We start from the raw sequence: 17,146 nt of genomic DNA, 5'->3' as shown, positions 1-17,146 counted from the left end.
AGGTTTGGGATAGGTTTTGAAGGAGGAGGTAGAAGCATGGGCTGATGGTTTGGAGATGGTTGTAAGAGAATGTAAAATCGAGGAGAATGTCATAATTTTTGTTGTGGGTAGTTGGAGGAAAGAATTGTTATTTCCTGGGGTGGAGGAAGAGTTCCAGAATGGTCTTGGAGGGAAATAAAAGTTGCAATTTTAGACATGTGGAGTTTGAATTCCTTTTAGATACTCAAGGGGAGATAGGGAGGCTGAAGTTCAGAGAGTTATTTCAGCTGGAGATATGAGTGTGGCAGTACTCAATACAGAAATGGCCATTTCAAGCTTGGGCGATGGAAGATCAGGTAGGCAGAGAGAGAGAATATGAGGAAGAGGTCTGAGTGCTGAACTCTAGGGTTGTCAGTGACTAAAATCTTGAACTAGCAAAGGAGACTAAGAAAGCACAGCTAGAGAAGGAGAAGGAAAACCAACAGAGAACAGTGTCTAGAAGCTGAGTGAAAAGTATTTCAAGGAGTGATGAGTTGTGTCAGATGCTGCTGCTAGGTCAGTAACATTAAAGACGACCTATCGGATTTAATCATGGAGACCACTGACCTCGACAAGAGCTCTTTTAGTGGAATGTCAAGGCAAAGGCCTGATTGGGGTGGGTCTAAGAGCCAATGTAGGAACTGGGGAAAGCAGGTGCAGGCATCCTTGAGAGGAGCAGTCCTATAGAAAGGAGCACGAAAATGTGCTGGTACCTGAACAGAGCCACAGAGAGTTTAAGGTGGGCGATATTGTAGCACATTGGGGTATTGATGGGAATAATCCAATAGAGATAGGAGGAAATGGCAATAGAGCTGAGAAAAGAGACAATTGCCAGAGCAATACCCATGGATAGGTGAGAGGGATGAGGTTCGTGTGCTTGAGTTGATGGTCGTTGGACCTTAGAATGGAGCACAGAGGGTCCACTCCCGGCAAGAGAAAGGAGGCAGGGTCCATGGAGCAGACCAAGGAGGGGTAGTTTAATCAAACTTCTCTTCTTAAAGGCTAGCCCCTGTCATGTCCTTTCTGATTCATAAGCCAGACCCTACTTCTGTCCCAAACATGTCCAGAGTTCACACACAGGCATAATTTTATGTATGAGTAATCTTTGGTCTCATGAGAAGGAACCGCAAGGTGCATAAAAAAGGGAGTGGAAGAAAGAGCTTCCAGCCAGAAATCTAAGCTAAGATCAGTACTACCAGGGTGGTTATTTTTTGTCTGCTTTCTTTTCTCCAGTGTCTACAATAGTACCTGGCAAGTAGTAGGTAAATCTGTATACCTATTTCTAGAATAAATAAAGCAAAAAGAGAACTTATACTTCATAAACAACTCTCATGAATGAATAGTTTGTATACATGATCTGATTTAATATACTAGTTTTATAGATGAGGAGATGACATACTTAACACAAAGCCACACACAGCTGGAAGGCAGCTGCCAGGACTGCGCCCAGTTCTGTGGGTCTCCAAAGTCCAGGTCTTAACCCAGCACTGCACTCAGCCCAGCCAGCTACTTGGTGAACTTCTTCAAGTCACACAGCTGTTAGCTCTTCTGCTTTAGATGGGGTTGGACTAGAAGCTGGAAAGGGCTCGTTCCAACTGAATGACTCCCCTAGATAACAAACAGGCTCAAGGGACAGCTACAGGCTTGGTACCTGCCCCGAGTTCACCGGCCCCTTCTATACATACCAGCTCTGCCAGCAGACCCCTTACCATTTTTTGCCAACTCTGACATAGCTTCAGCTCTCTCCATGAAACAGCTGGAGATTCTCTAGTCTGTGTCTTGGGTTTATGGCCCTTGTGGCAGGTTATGAACAAGTTGAACCTTCCATCTTAGGCCCTGATCCCCAGCCTTAACTCTCCAGCTCCACCACTTGCTCTCCTGTCACTAATCACATCACTTTCTGACATCCCCTGTCTTCACTATAAAATCCATCCCCTCCCCATTTTTTCTTATTATTAGAATTTTGAAGTAGCAGACTGAAATAAGATAATGTTAAAAGGACTTTAACAGAGTATGAGAGCAGGACTGAGCCCACAGAGTAGCGAATGGTGTGTTGAACCTTATCACTCCTCCAGACGCTGCGGCTGAGGACCCTCCTCTTGGGCCTGTCCTGCCCCCACCATTAGTCCCATGAAGTCTCACTGATTTCAACTCCACTTATCTTGGTGGCATACCATTTAATCCATGATCTGTTGAATTATTCCTCTTTGAAGCTATCACCTCCTCCAGAAGCCTTCCCAGCCTCAGTTAGATACCTTTTCTTTTATTTTCAGCACAAGGCTTCAACAAACTTGGTGGAAAAGAGAGAAAGAGAGAAGGACGTAGAGGGGAATGAAGGTGATGTTTATCACCTTCATGTTTCTCCCCCATAAACTGTAAAGTCCTGGTGAACAGGGATATTGTTGGTATCTCAACACCAAGGATATAAGACCGCTCTGCTCTCCGCTTTCACGTTCTAGTTAAAGCACTGCCACAAATCCACCCTCTTTCCTCATTTCTCCTTAGGGAACCCACTGGATTTCACAGCTCTGTCCCAGAGACCCCTTGTCCAACAGATACCACTTGTTCAGTTACCATGTTCCCATTTAGTGCATCACCAGTCAAGCTTTATGTTCATGTGAATTTCTGCCTCTTTACATTTTTTTAATGTGTACATTTTTTTTATGTTTGACCATGAGCACCTCTATACTGCATTATTTGGTGTTGTTTTGGGGGAGGCATTATAGTCACCATGGCTTTTTATGGAAGCTAGTATTCTTTCCTAACTGCCATCAGCAGAAGGAATGGGAAACAAAGCTGAGACAAAACAAAAGCAAAAATGGGGGATTGAGTTTCACCCAACTTCTGAGTAGTAAGACGAAATCAAAACCCTCCTAAGAAATCCCTAAGTTCCCTTTACCGCTCTTTCCACAAACCTTCTCTTTTTTTTGCAATCCATGGTCTTAGGCATAAAAGGAAAATGAAAAAAATTTCAAAGCAATCTTAGAAACATTGTGGTTAAAAACCTGACTGGATTGCTATGTGTGCATGTCATATTATTCTGAACTTCCGTTATTCTCAACAGGCAAATTTAGAGTGTAGTTTGAATACCTAATATTTGGAGAACTGCCAAAGAACATCCAAAAGGTTTCTAGTGAGAACTTGGGGGCTCCAAAATCCATCTGTGCCCTCCCAGCACCAGCCTAAGCTGGGCTTCGCATGTGGCTCAGTGGTAAGGAACCTACCTGCCAATGCAAGAGATATGGGTTCGATCCCTGGGTGGGGAAGATCGCTTTGAGAAGAAAATGACAGCCCACTCCAGTATTCTTGCCTGGGAAGTGCCATGCACAGAGGAGCCTGGCGGTCTATAGTCCATGGGGTCACAAAAGAGTCAGACACAACTTAGAGACTAAACAACAACATTAGAGGAAAAGTCAAATACCCTAGAGCTTCTTAGAAGGTGAAAGGCTGCCCCACCACGAAAACCTCAGTAATCAGGAGGGGGCAGAAGTCACTCATTCTTCTGAGTAGTGACCTTCCATATTCTTAAAAATACTGTACTTGTATAGTCTTATCGTTTCAAATGTGTGTTTAAATAGGAATAAAATCTATTACACATGTAATTTTCCCTTAAATTACACTCGTGAGATACAAACCTGGGTAGTTCTGCTCCTTCTCCAAAGTGAAATGCAACCCTTGTATTTCTAAACATCTCTATGAAGCAAAGCCAATACCTTCCCATTTCTAAGTTGGATACAAGTAACTATTATGCACTGCTCTGGAAACTATGACAGAGCGTTATTCATCTGTTTGTTTTAATGGTTCATGGCCAAGGGGGGAAAAAAACTTAAAATTTTTTATTTAATTTTTTAAAGCAAAAGAGTGGTGTGAGAAAGAGCAAGGGACTCTTTTGCTAAGGAAATAAATGTTACCAATGATCAGTGTCCAGGTGTGGGCAACAGCACATGTTACTTGACACAGACACCTCGAAATTGCTCGTGCTCACAAAGGAATTCCCAGTAAGAGAAGGGCTATTAGGGTGGGCTGAACTCTCAGCCTTGTAGGATGAAGTCTTCTCTGTGAGTCATCACCCCTCTGGGCTGACGTGCCTTGATTGGCTCACTTTGAAAGCTGATCTTAAAGGTCAAGTATGTTAACACGTTACCCTCTTTGATGCCCACTTTCAGATGGATCTTTAAAAACAGAGTGTGGTAGATAACATTGGGATCCCATATTTAACCTCTAATCTCTCCACCACAGCCAGCCTGAGGCAAAGCATACCTTCAGTGGCCCCAGTAGCTCTCCTTCCAAGACCACCTTCTCTCCTTCACTCCAGCCAGCACTTTCCACGTCTCCACTTATATTTATTCTGATGCCTCTTCTCCAAGGGCCGTCTCTTCCGAGGTATTTGCAGTTAAAGCTTATATGACTTAAATTATTTTCTCTCCTCCTGGTTGGCTGTTAACCAAGGATGCCTCAAGGCTTAAAGTTGTCTCAGGAAAAGGAAGGAGGTGATTTTGGAGAGACACCAACTTTTTTAGACCATGTCAGATTATATTCTATTCTTCAAGTTTCTGTGTCTCTGAGCTTTTATCCATATTGGAGAATTCTGCATCCCTTACATCGATTCTTAATTTTATCTTGTATCCCCCCCTTTTAATGAAAAGATAGACCTGATTTTTCCCCTTTAAGAGATCTAACTTTGCCTCCCTAGAGAGAACCCAGCCTCTGAAATGGGAGGCTTTGCACTCAGCCCCAAGCTTACTAGTGCCTTTCCTGGGAAGCAGCATGGGTGTGGATCTGCCGTGGCTATGCTCTAACCAGATTAGCTAAGATGTGGCCTGATTTACAGATTTAAAAAGGGGTACCTCCCATCCACTTTTGGTCATAATGCTCTTTGCGCTGTGCCATGCTTAGTCACTCAGTTGTGTCCGACTTTGCGACCCTATGGACTGTACCCCACCAGGCTCCTCTGTCCATGGGGATTCTCCAGACAAGAATTCTCCAGACCAGAGTGGGTTGCCATTCCCTCCTCCAGGGGATCTTCCCAACCCAGGGGTCAAAACCAGATCTCCCACAGTGCAGGCAGATTCTTTACATCTGAGCCACGCAGCCCCATGGACTGTAGCCTTCCAGGCTCCTCTGTCCATGGAATTGTCCAGACAAGAATACTGGAGTGGGTAACCTTTCCCTTTTCCAGGGGATCTTCCCAACCCCAGAATCAAACCCAGGTCTCCCACATTTCAGGTGGATTCTTTACCATCTGAGCCACCAGGGAAGCATGATGGTCTTTGGGAAAACAAATACAGCTTACCAGTTATATTTGCATTGGTAAAGTGAAATTACTTCCCACATGAGAGAAAATAAACCACGCTTTGCTAAATGAGCATAATTAGGAATACTACATCTCCTTGAACTGTGTGATGGATTTCGTTCAGACCAAGATTCAGGGCTCTGGGGACAGGCATCTTGAAGGGATTTCATCTCCATGGCTCAAAACAGGACTTCTAAGAGGTGCCAAGTGGGGTAAATTCAGAAGTGTTGGATGATTTCACTCAAGGCAGTCAGTCCCTTCTGAGCCTGCCAAGCTATGGGCTTGCAGAGCACTGTCTCTGGCATTCCAGTTGAAGAACCAAGAGAATCAGAACAAAGAAACCTGCTGGGACTGTGTAAATTGCCAGCACTTTTGGCCAGTGAGTTTGCTTAAAAACAATCCCCAAAATCTCTCCCCAGTTCTGAGGCTTAAAATTCCAACTGTTGTTCCCTCTGCTTTGTCCTGTGGGTATAAATAAGGTTTTTTAAATTAAAAAATTGAGATAAAATTCACATAAAATTAACCATTTAAAAGTGAGCAATTCCACAGCAGCTAATATATATACCACCATCTCTCATTCCAGAACATTTTTATCACAACAAAGTAAAACTCTACATCCAGTGAGTAGTTATTCCCTATTCCTCCGTTCCTCCTGTTCCTGATAACCATCAATCTGCTTTTTATCTTTATGGATTTACTTATTCTGGAAATTTCATATAAATGGAATCATGTACTCTGTGGCCTTTCTCATCTGGTTAATTTCATTTATCATAATGTTTTGAAGATTCTTCCACAGTGTAGCATATTTTGGTACTTTGTGCCTTTTTCATGGCTGAATAATTTTCCACCATATGTATCTACCACTTTTGTCCATCCATTCATCTATTGATGAGCATTGGAGGTTGTTTCTACTTTGAGGCTATTTTGAATAGTGCTGCTATGCACATTTGTGTACAAGTATTTGTTTGAAATTCTTTTGAGTAAGATTTTATAGTTAGCAAAGTGCCTTTAAGTCTATTCTCTTCCCCCTAAGGAGAGACATGCATTTTAACTGGTCTTAGTACCTCATAGGGGAACATTTTAGGGCCTCACTCATCAGTAGGAATCTGTTCAACTGACTAAGGCCTGCCATGCCCCACTGTAAAATCTGGTGCAGAAGAAAGTGGTTTCCAGTCTGAAGCATCATTCTGGTATGGAGAGGGTCATATCTATGAGCTAGGCTAGGTCATCTCTGCATCTATCAGGTCTATTACAGTTCTGCTGGTCAGTCTGTGCACAGTGGAGTAGCAGGGAGGACAGCTCAGCAGCACCCTCTCCCTCATTCAGCACTTGTTGGCTGAGTTGGATATTGTACACTGTCCCAGGCCCTGGAGTTGTGAAGCCAAGCCGGACATGGTCCCTGCCTTAGAGACAAACATAATATGAATTCAGAAGTCTGTGGGAGTGGTGTGGTAAAGGTGCTGGGTGGGCGGGAGTGTGGGGTAGGCAGTGACTGACTTTCCCAGGAAGGAGGGGTTGGGAGCACCTGATAATAAAGGCGATCACAAGGTGAGAAAGCAGATGGACAGCACTCCAGGCCTCAGGAAGAGAATAGACCAAGCCAGTGGGGCAGCAAAGAGCATTCCCTGCTTTGAGACGAGCAAGGTCAACAGCAGCATGGCTGGTATCATCAGGTTCACAGGCTCATCAGTCTGGGAATGAGGCTGGAAAAATGGGCAGGAACTAGGGAAGGGCTTTGTGTACTGCAGCCAGTAACTGTGGTGAGTTGGAAACTGGGATGAATTTTAGGCAGGAAATGACCTGCTCCAAGTCTGTGTTTTGAAAAGATACCTTTGTAACTAGTAACTGATGAACCAGACTCCCCCCCCGCCTCCCTCCCGGCCTGCCTTCTCTGTCATCTCACCGGCCCTCAGCCAGCCCTGGACTGAAGTGCAAGGTCAGGAAGATTGCCTTCTTCTTCACACAGGGACCTCTCATCAATTGCCCTGCCCTCCTTGTATACAACCTTCTACAGAGAGGAAAGTGCTCATAGCAGCTAATAAAAATCAATCAATACTGAGCCCTTCCTAAGTAGGTCATTTCTCCTGGAAGTACTTGAATTTAGAAGTAGGCCAATCACAAATAAGTGAACTGTTCATGATGAGAATTCAGCCACCCAGGGATAGGTCCAGAGGGATTCTTATAAAGTTGTTTTAAGGAATAATTGAGGTCATCTGAAGGCCTTCCTGATACCCTCACACCATAGCATCTCCTGTTCATTTATACACAATGAGGTTCGCATCTCCTCACCTTCTTGTAAAACTCTTTCTTTTTTTTTGTTTTAATTGGAGGATAATTACTTTACAATACTGTGCTGATCCCCGCTGTAAAACAACTCAAATCAGTCACAGTTATACCTATATCCCCTCCTTCTGCGGGGGGAGGGAGGCTCAACAGGAAGGAGATATGTATGTAAGTCTGTCTTTTTTCTTTTACTTTTTATTTTGAAATATTTATGTTTAATAAAAGTTGTAAAAGTAGTGCAGAATTTCCATATTCCCTTATCCCCTAATGTTAATGTCTTGCATCAACATAGTACTATTATCAGAAGTAAGAAATGACCATTGGTGTGCTACTACTTACCTTCCCAGGAGGCACAGTGGTAAAGAATCTGCCTGCTGATCCAGAAAATGCAAAAATTACAGGCTCCTTCCCTGGGTTGGGAAGATCCCCTGGAGAAGGAAATGGCAACTCACTCTAGTATTCTTGCCGGGGAAATTCTATGGACAGAGGAGCCTGGCAGGCTACAGCCCTGCTGCTGCTGCTGCTGCTAAGTCGCTTCAGTCCGACTCTGTGCAACCCCATAGATGGCAGCCCACCAGGCTCCCCCGTCCCTGGGATTCTCCAGGCAAGAACACTGGAGTGGGTTGCCATTTCCTTCTCCAATGCATGAAAATGAAAAGTGAAAGTGAAGTCGCTCACTCTTTAGCGACTCCATGGACTGCAGCCTACTAGGCTCCTCAGTCCGTGGGATTTTCCAGGCAAGAGTACTGGAGTGGGGTGCCACTGCCTTCTCCAAGGCTACAGCCCAGGGGGTCTCAAAAGAGTCAGACATAACTGAGCATGCACAGGCATGCTCACTACTAAGTAATGTATAGACTTCCTTCAGATTTCCACAGTTTCTCTATGCATATTAAGGGTTTCTTTTGAAATCATATAAGACAACAGTTGCGTTTGCTCTCTTTTCTCCCTTAAACTGAGGCACCCTTCAGAAACCCCGTCCCCCACTGGAAGCACTAAAGAGAGCACTAGCTGGCTTCTCTGGTGGCTTAGTGGGTAAAGAATCTGCCTGCCATGTGCAGTGGTGGGAGACCTGAGTTCAATCCCTGAATTGGGAAGATCCCCTGGAGGAGGGTATGGCAACCCACTCCAATATTCTTGCCTGGAGAATCCCGGTGGACAGAGGAGCCTGGTGGGCTGCAGTCCGTGGGGTCGCAAAGAGTTGGACACGACTGAGGGACTAAGCACACAGCGGGAGTCTCATGGTCCAGACTCGGCACAACTCCATTTTGGCATCCACTTGGGGTGTTCTGCATCCTTTCAGTCCCCGTACCTCACCCACCCACCCACCCATCCTTTCTTTTCCTTTCCTGCTCCCCTTTCTCAAAAAACTACATCTTGGGCTTCCCTGGCCCCATATTATACACTGCACTGTCCTCTTTTTTGGAGAACGCTTGAGAGCCTTATTCCAGACCCAAGAAGTTCACCCAGCAGTGTGTAACCATTGACTCCCACAGTCACTGTCAAACTCCCTTGGGCAGCATGTTTCCCATTCTTTGTCTGTGGTGCTTCTTGGGTGGATACTCCTACTGCTGCCACATTGGTTGCCATCACTCTCAATCCTGTGTGACCACCCCTCATCAGCTCCTTGCTCTGGGAAAGGGGGAGACCCTGGAGGTGGCGGGCAAACTGTATTTGCTTTTCCCTATCACCTGGCAGCGAATTTGGAAGGTTGTAGAGGCTGGCAACCCAGTAACTAAATTACCTTTAGGAGAATCATGTGTGCCCATCACAAAGCATTCCAGCCTCTTGACATCACGGCGAGGTGGCTGGCGCATGTTGATGCCAGGTACTGTGATGGATGGCCAGAATTCCATCTGCCTTCTCCTAGTGTCTCTTCTCCCTAGAACGCAGCCTCAGGCATGCTCACTGCAAGCGCCCTTGCACTCTCACGGCCTTGCTTCTTCATGTTTTTAATTTGCTAACCATGGAAGACATCAGCGATGAAAGAAGTGTGAGCTGGAGAAAGGCATAAAGCTGATTAATGTTGGAGGAGTGTTTGTTCCCCTCCAGCCACGGCTGGCAGGAAAAATGGGAAGGATGAAAGGAGATTGTGACTTGACTTTTAAAAGAGAACCTTTTCGCCACCTGTGCATGTGTGTGTGTGCAGTCACTGAGTTGTGTCTGACTCTTTGTGACCCTTTGGACTGTAGCCCGCTAGGCTCCTCTGTCCAGCAGACACGAACACATCTTCACAGTAGAGAGCCCCTGTAAGCAGTGGAAAAACTCCCATACGCAGCTATTCGGAGGGAAGTTGCATACCGAGGTTACAAGCACAGGTTTGGGGGCAAATCTAATTCTTCTGCTTACTGTGCCACAGTGGACAAGTTCTTTTGTTCTTTCTGACTCTACAGCTTTCTCATCTGTAAAATGGGAACACTTACATCTTCACCTTCTGTATAAGACTGTTGTCAGCATTAAATGACTTAATATTGACTTTGTATGTAAATGAAATTTAACAATGCCTAAAACAGAGTAAAGGCTCATTATAAATCCTCTTATTTATTATTAGGCTGATTTACTTTAAAGTAGGATTGAAAAGCAGAACATTATAGCCTGGTAGTCAAGCTTGAGCTTGAATTTTGTGATTAAATCCTAGCTCCTCCACATGCTGGCCTTGTGAGTCTGAGCCAGTTACTTAACTTCTCTGAACTTGAGTCTCTCACTCAGATAAATAAGGATAATAACGCCACAAGGGGCTACTTTGAAGAAAGCACTTATCGTAGTACTCAGCACAGAGAGTGGCAGACACTTAATACATGTTTGTTTTTCTAGTGCTGTGGTTCTCGACCACAGTCAAATCACCTGAAAGCTTTTTAAAATGCTTGAATACCTAAGCTGCATCCCCAGAGACTGTGATTTAATAGGTCCAAGGTGGGGTTTGGACATTGGAATTTGCGAAAGCTTCTTAAGGAGATGGATACACAGCCAGGACTGAGAGCTACTCCTGAGCAGGTGACATCGCATACTCTTTTTGTTTGTTTGCTTGCTTGGTTTTTTATATCTGTCCCCAAGAGACTGGACTGGTCAGAGTATCAGGAATTCTGGGCACAATAAAAAATGTAATACATCTGCAGATCTAAAGCCCTCGATAAGAAATAGGCAGCCAAAGAATTGCATTCCATTTTATTCTGAAAAACAGTATTCAAAGGGTCTTTTCAGAATCTCGAATTGGAAAGGTGGTAAGAAGTTTAGCCTAAGCCTCATACATAAAATATGGGAACTCCCAGTAGGTCAGGGATTTATATCTGGGGGTAATTCCAGGGTTTTGTCCTCCCAAGAGATATAAATTGAGGCCTTGAGAGTTTAATGTGGGGGAGGAAGAAGTGTTCTCATAATGACACCTTAAAAATCCAGGACTCTGCTAATGCCTAGGGATAGAATAGCATCATCTATAATAGCAGGGGGGTGATGGTGTGGGGTACTTTCTGGCCTCAGGACTCCAGTTTTCAAGATCCAAGGCTGGGTCATCAAGAAACTTCTTTCTCCCCATAGGTTTATGGTATTAGTTACCCAATAAAAGTGGGGTTAATTTTACAACCCAAGTAAAATTTAAGCCAAAAAGGCTTCAACATTACTCTAGGATTTATGAAAGTAAACATGTGGAGTGCTTGCAGGATTTTGCAACGTTAAAATTTCAATGTCTTTATGTCAGGTGTATGATATATTCATTTGTATGTGTACTTAAAGGTTACGTTTCTAAGAGCTTTGAACTACAAACTATTTGGGAGACTGTACTAGAGATACTGCTCCCATCTCCACCTTTAACTTGACTGTTTTAGTGAGTAGGGAGTACAAAGCAGCTGAAAACGAGTGTCTTTTAAGGATCAGCTCGATCAGATTTTTTTCACATGGTTTCCTATTCTACCAGGCTTTCTAGACTCCCTCCCTGAACCCTCAGGTGTGGGTGTCTAGGGCCAGAGCTATGAACACAGTTGAGTTTACAAAGCAGAAGCTTAACAAATAACTATCTTTTAAATATCTTCTTCGGTACCTGCTAGTGTTAGTCGTTCAGTCATGTCTGACTCTTTGCAACTCCATGGACAACTGTAGCTGTTGTCCTCTGTCCATGGAATTCTCCAGGCAAGAATACTGGAGTGGGTAGCCATTCCCTTCTCCAAGGGATCTTCCCAACCTAGGATCAAACCTGGGTCTCCTGCATTCTAAGTCACTAGATTGGCAGATTCTAAGTCACTAGGGAAGCCCTCTCGGTAACTGTAAGGACTTTAATAATAATTATATGTTACCTCTGTGTAGCACTTTTTTAAAGCTTTTACACAGTTTGATAGGATCCTCATGACTTTGGTTCAGCAGTAAAGAATCCAATGCAGGAGACACAGGTTCTATCTCTGGGTCAGAAAGATCCCCTGAGGAAGGAAATGGCAAACCACTCCAGTATTTTTGCCTAGGAAATACCATGCACAAAGGAGTCTGGCAGGCTAGTCTACGGGGATGCAAAGGGACATGGCTTAGCAACTAAACAACAAACAGCAACATGACTTTGACCTATAGGGTTGGGAGGTCAATTATTATCTTCATCTTTTAGAGAAGAAAACCATAGCTCAGAGGATTTGAGAGGTTGCCTAAGGATAAGAAAGTGAAAGTGTTAGTCGCTCAATGATCTCCCACTCTTTGTGACCCCATAGACTGTAGCTCACCAGGCTCCTCTGTGCATGGTATTTCCCAGGCAAGAATACTGAGTGGGTTGCCATTTCCTCCTCCAGGGGATCTTCCCGACTCAGGGATAGAACCCAGGTCTCCTGTACTGCAAGCAGATTCTCTACTGTCATAGCCACCAGGGAATCACACCTAAGGATAAGCAAATGTTAAATCCAGCAGGAGAATTTGTTCTCCTGACTTTTGCTCTAAAGTATTTTAACTTAGAACAAACCAAAGAAGAAAAAAAATGATACTTCTTTCAGGCAAGATGTTGCTTCCAGCCAGGTTAACAGAGGAGGAGCATCTAGGGCAGAAGTCAGACCACAAGCCTGGCAGGTAGCCTTCTGCTTGGCTGTAGTTTGCCTTTCAGAATCATACTGATATCTTGTACTCTGGTGTCTTAGGCTTATCATAGGCCCGAGTGGGAGATTTTGGCCTCTGTCCTTTCAAGCTGAGCCTGCCATCTTGGGTCCTAATCTCCAGCCTTGGCTCTCCAGCCATTTGCTCCACAGTCACTAATCACACCACTTTCTGGAATCCCCTTCTTCAGAATGGGGCTTCCCTCATAGCTCAGTTGGTAAAGAATCCGCCTGTGATGCAGGAGACCCTGGTTCAATTCCTGGGTCAGAAAGATCTGCTGGAGAAGGGATAGGCTACCTACTCCAGTATTCTTAGGCTTCCCTTGTGGCTGAACTGGTAAAGAACCTGCCTGCAATGCGGGAGACCTGGGTTTGATCCCTGGGTTGGGAAGACCCCCTGGAGAAGGGAAAGGCTACCCACTCCAGTATTCTGGCCTGGAGAATTCCATGGACTAAGTCCATGGGGTCGAAAATAGTCGGACACAACTGAGCGACTTTCACTTTATCTTCAGAATAAAATCTGTGCCCTCCCTTTTATTATTATAACTTGAGGCAACAATTTTTTTTTTTTTAAGATTTTGTTTTGTTTTAGCAACTTATGAAAGCAAGAACAATTGATATTTTCTCTGGATTTTCTGGGACTAAGTGACTGATCTGAGATTGCCCAGTCTGCGGTTTGCCATGGACACTCTCTGCAGTGTGGGGGTGATGGGTCTCAAGCAGGAGCCATGTAACTGGACTGCCCTCTGCTTTCCTTCCCGCAGCACCCAGCTTCTCACCACTTGGAGCTTCCTAATTGACATATCAGTCCGAGTAGGTCTTGGGGTGATGCACCCACCCCTTTGTAGCAAATGAAACAGAAATAATCTGTGTTTAAAAAACAAAAAACTGTAGAACATGTGCCCAGATTTCCAACTCATTTCCTCTTTACTCTTACAACTACATCATCCTCCAGCCCACCACCAGCTGCGAAAATAAAAGTGTTTTCTCCCACATTTAAGGATGATTTTGTGCTTCAGGATGATATTTCTAGAGGTGAAGGAAACTTGACCAACGTGACCAACAGATGTTTTAAGCGATGGATGAAACTGAGGAGGAAGCCAGATTCTTTAACCCAGTCTTTAGGATACTGTGCCCGACTACGCCCCCTAGTGACTGTCTGGGGCATCGCGCAGTGAGCGCCAACTGCGTGTGTGTCCTGCACGAGCTTATGTATGTGCTCTGTTTTCAGAGATGAGTATGAAGAAGATGGATTCTGTCAGCCGTACAGAGGGATTGCCTGTGCAAGATTTATTGGCAACCGCACTGTCTACATGGAGTCTTTGCACATGCAGGGGGAAATAGAAAATCAGATCACAGGTTGGTAGCAATGAAATTACATTTATACTTTGCACAACAGTTTTTCTCCCCAGAAGTTTTATTGAGCCCTTCTCTTGACAAAGGATTAGTCAAGGCATAGGGGTTAGGAACGGGGCCATAAGAAGCCAGAGATATAATCTCTGCTCTGAAATTTACATTAGAATAATTTATTAAAGGTTGCCCTTAGAGGAAAAGGAGGCTTTGAGAAGTCTCACTTTTATTCAAACACTCAATAAATATTATTGAGTGCTTTTGGCATACCAGGACCTGGGCTGGGCATGGACGATGTGATGGTGTGGGGAATAAGCCAGGTATGTCTCTGCCCTCACAGAGCTTACTGTTTGGAAATAACATTGTGTTGACTAAAAGCGGATGAATTTAGAGTTAGAATTCTGGATATTAATCCCAATTTGCCATTAGTGTGACTTTGGAGAAAATCTTTCTCTCCGTGGAAATCTCTTTCTTCATCTGGGAAGTGAGTGAGGAGGCGAGACGACCATGGGTCTATTCCTGCTCTAGCTTTCTCTATTTACCCTCCACTTTTCTGAATTGAAAGGATCTTTTTAATGGAAATCTAATGCTGAAGCACGACCTGGCACATACGAGGTAGGTAGTGTCGGCCGCTACGCACGATTCTGTGTACCTTGTCGGATGGTCACAGCGGCCTGTGTCTCCCCCATTAGTGTGGTTATTATGCCTCGGTGCCCTGTGCATTAAATACATTAAAGTGGCTGTTCTGAAATTCTAATAAGGTTTCCAACATTAGCACTGAAAATATAAGACACCCCATTGCATCTGATATATTTCAGTATATGTCCCAAATGTTGACCTGGAATTCAGATGCCCTGTAGTTTAGCTGGCAACCCTATGATTTAAGAGAGGCAAGAACAGACCCAAGACACATAGCCAAAGGCCCAGAAACTATGTCACAAGAGGAATTTGAGGGAACCAAGAGGCGGCCAGGGGAATTATTTAACCTGAAGAGGCAACTATAGGAAGACGTATTTGCCAGGTGCCAAATCTCTCAGGCTTTCAAGAGGAAAGTCCGTAAAATTCCAGAGAAGCAAGACTGGTAGGGAGAAGCTATAAAAGATACCTTTCAACTTAATAAAAAAATCACTTGAACATACTTTTTACTAAGTATTTACAAAAATAAATGGAAATTCTGATATAAGTATATAAATATTTGGTCACCCATTTATAGTAATCTTCTCTTGGACATTTTCAATGGATATCAGCTTACTGGAAAGTGTTACAGTTTTTTCTTTTTTAAAAAAAATCCATTTAACTTTGATTAACCCAGCACTTTTCCAAACTTGTTTAGCTATGGAACCCCAGTTTCTCAGACACTTTTAACATTCTACATAATTAATGTTCTGAGGAACATGCTTTGGGAAACTGTATACCAACAACTTCACAGGCTGCCTTGTGATTCTAAGCTCCTTGTCAGTAGACATGTGCAAAGGCTGGTATGGGGATAAGAGATTAGGCAGAGCAACCACTAATATTCTACAATATACCTTGGACAACTGAGTTGTGCTCTTTGAGAACTTCCAAATGAGTTGCCTCATGTTCAGAAGATGGGATCAAAAGTCTTCAAATTATAAGGAAATTAAACCAGTTACCCAAGGTCATCCAAGAACTGAGAGGCAAGACTCAGAACTAAATAAATCCTGTGATTGGGCTCAGCCACTGTATAAAGCAAGTTCTGCCCTGCAGCTGTCAAAAGTTTTAGAAGCCTCACAAAACTAATAAAAAGTACCGGAAGAAACACAAAGTTCTGTTGCTTTGTAGTAAAAATGAAAAATATATTGTACTTTAACCTAATTAATTCTTTTTATTAGGAAACAGTACATATGTAACTTAATCCTGTTTTTTTAAACTTTGTAGTCAAAATTATTTTTTTCAAGCCAGTGAAAGTAAGCTGCTTAGACATCTGAAATGAATCTCCTTCCCTTGGCCTTGTCTGTTTGAGTACAGCAGATTCCTTCCAATGTGTGTTTACATCTGATATCTGTTGACTGGATAACCAGGGGAGATAAACCCTGCCTCTGGGAGTTAATAATTGTGTTTGTTTTCCAGCTGCCTTCACCATGATCGGCACCTCCAGTCACTTATCTGATAAGTGTTCTCAGTTCGCCATTCCTTCCCTGTGCCACTACGCCTTCCCATACTGTGATGAAACCTCGTCGGTCCCAAAGCCCCGGGACTTGTGTCGCGATGAATGCGAAATCCTGGAAAATGTCCTGTGTCAAACAGAGTACATTTTTGCGAGATCAAATCCCATGATATTGATGAGGCTGAAACTGCCAAACTGTGAAGATCTCCCTCAGCCCGAGAGTCCCGAAGCTGCAAACTGTATCCGGATTGGAATTCCCATGGCGGATCCCATCAATAAAAGTAGGTGGTAGCCCCTGACCTTCTGTGCTGCCTCAGGGGCCAGCAGCCCCAGGAAAACTGGACCTTGATCCTCAGTATTAATTTTGTGTTGGTAGTCAGATTACTTCCCAGTGGTCCAGATATCATGTGGGGGCTGAGCTTCCAGTGGGTAAGATGCAGTGCCATTCTTCAAAAAGTTACATGAGGAAGATAATTTTAAAATATGGCTTCTGGTTCCTTAATGACTTAAAAATAGAATTACTGTATGTCCCAATAATGCCACTCCTGGATATATGCCCAAAAGAATTAAAAACGGGTGTTCAAAAAAAAACTTGTGCAGAAAGGTTCATAATAGCTCTGTTCACCATAGCTAAAAGTTGTAAACAACCCAAATGTCCATCAGTGGGTAAGTAGATGAATATATTGTGGCATATCCACATAACGAAATATTGCATGCTGTATGCTAAGTCATTTCAGTCGTGTCTGACTCTGTGGGACCCCGTGGACTGTAGACTGCCAGGCTCCTCTGTCCGTGGGATTCTCCAGGCAAGAATACTGGAGTAGTTTGCCAGGCCCTCCTCCAAGGGATCTTCCGCAATGAGATATTATTTATCCAAAAAAAAAAAAGTAAAATCCTGTTACATCCTATAATATGGCTGAACCTTAAAAAGACTGTTATAGAAAGAAGTCAGACACCATTGTATGAGTTCATTTATATACAATATCCAGAGTGGACAATTCCATGGAGATAGAAAGCAGA

At 43.8% G+C, this 17,146-nt stretch overlaps 1 protein-coding gene across 2 annotated transcripts in view; it reads left to right on the top strand.

Moving 5' to 3' along the window:
- The window catches only part of ROR1 (receptor tyrosine kinase like orphan receptor 1), a 469,060-nt gene that overhangs the window by 412,228 nt on the left and 39,686 nt on the right, over positions 1–17,146 (top strand). For both annotated transcript variants that reach the window (XM_024990121.2, XM_015465329.3), the window contains exons 5-6: positions 13,880–14,007; positions 16,090–16,407. In XM_024990121.2, the coding sequence (XP_024845889.1) occupies positions 13,880–14,007; positions 16,090–16,407 (446 nt within the window). The remainder of the gene's footprint in view (positions 1–13,879; positions 14,008–16,089; positions 16,408–17,146) is intronic.

The sequence above is a fragment of the Bos taurus genome, chromosome 3, assembly GCF_002263795.3.
Source record: "Bos taurus isolate L1 Dominette 01449 registration number 42190680 breed Hereford chromosome 3, ARS-UCD2.0, whole genome shotgun sequence".
NCBI lineage: Eukaryota > Metazoa > Chordata > Mammalia > Artiodactyla > Bovidae > Bos > Bos taurus.
This window is presented reverse-complemented; position numbering and strand designations above follow the sequence as displayed.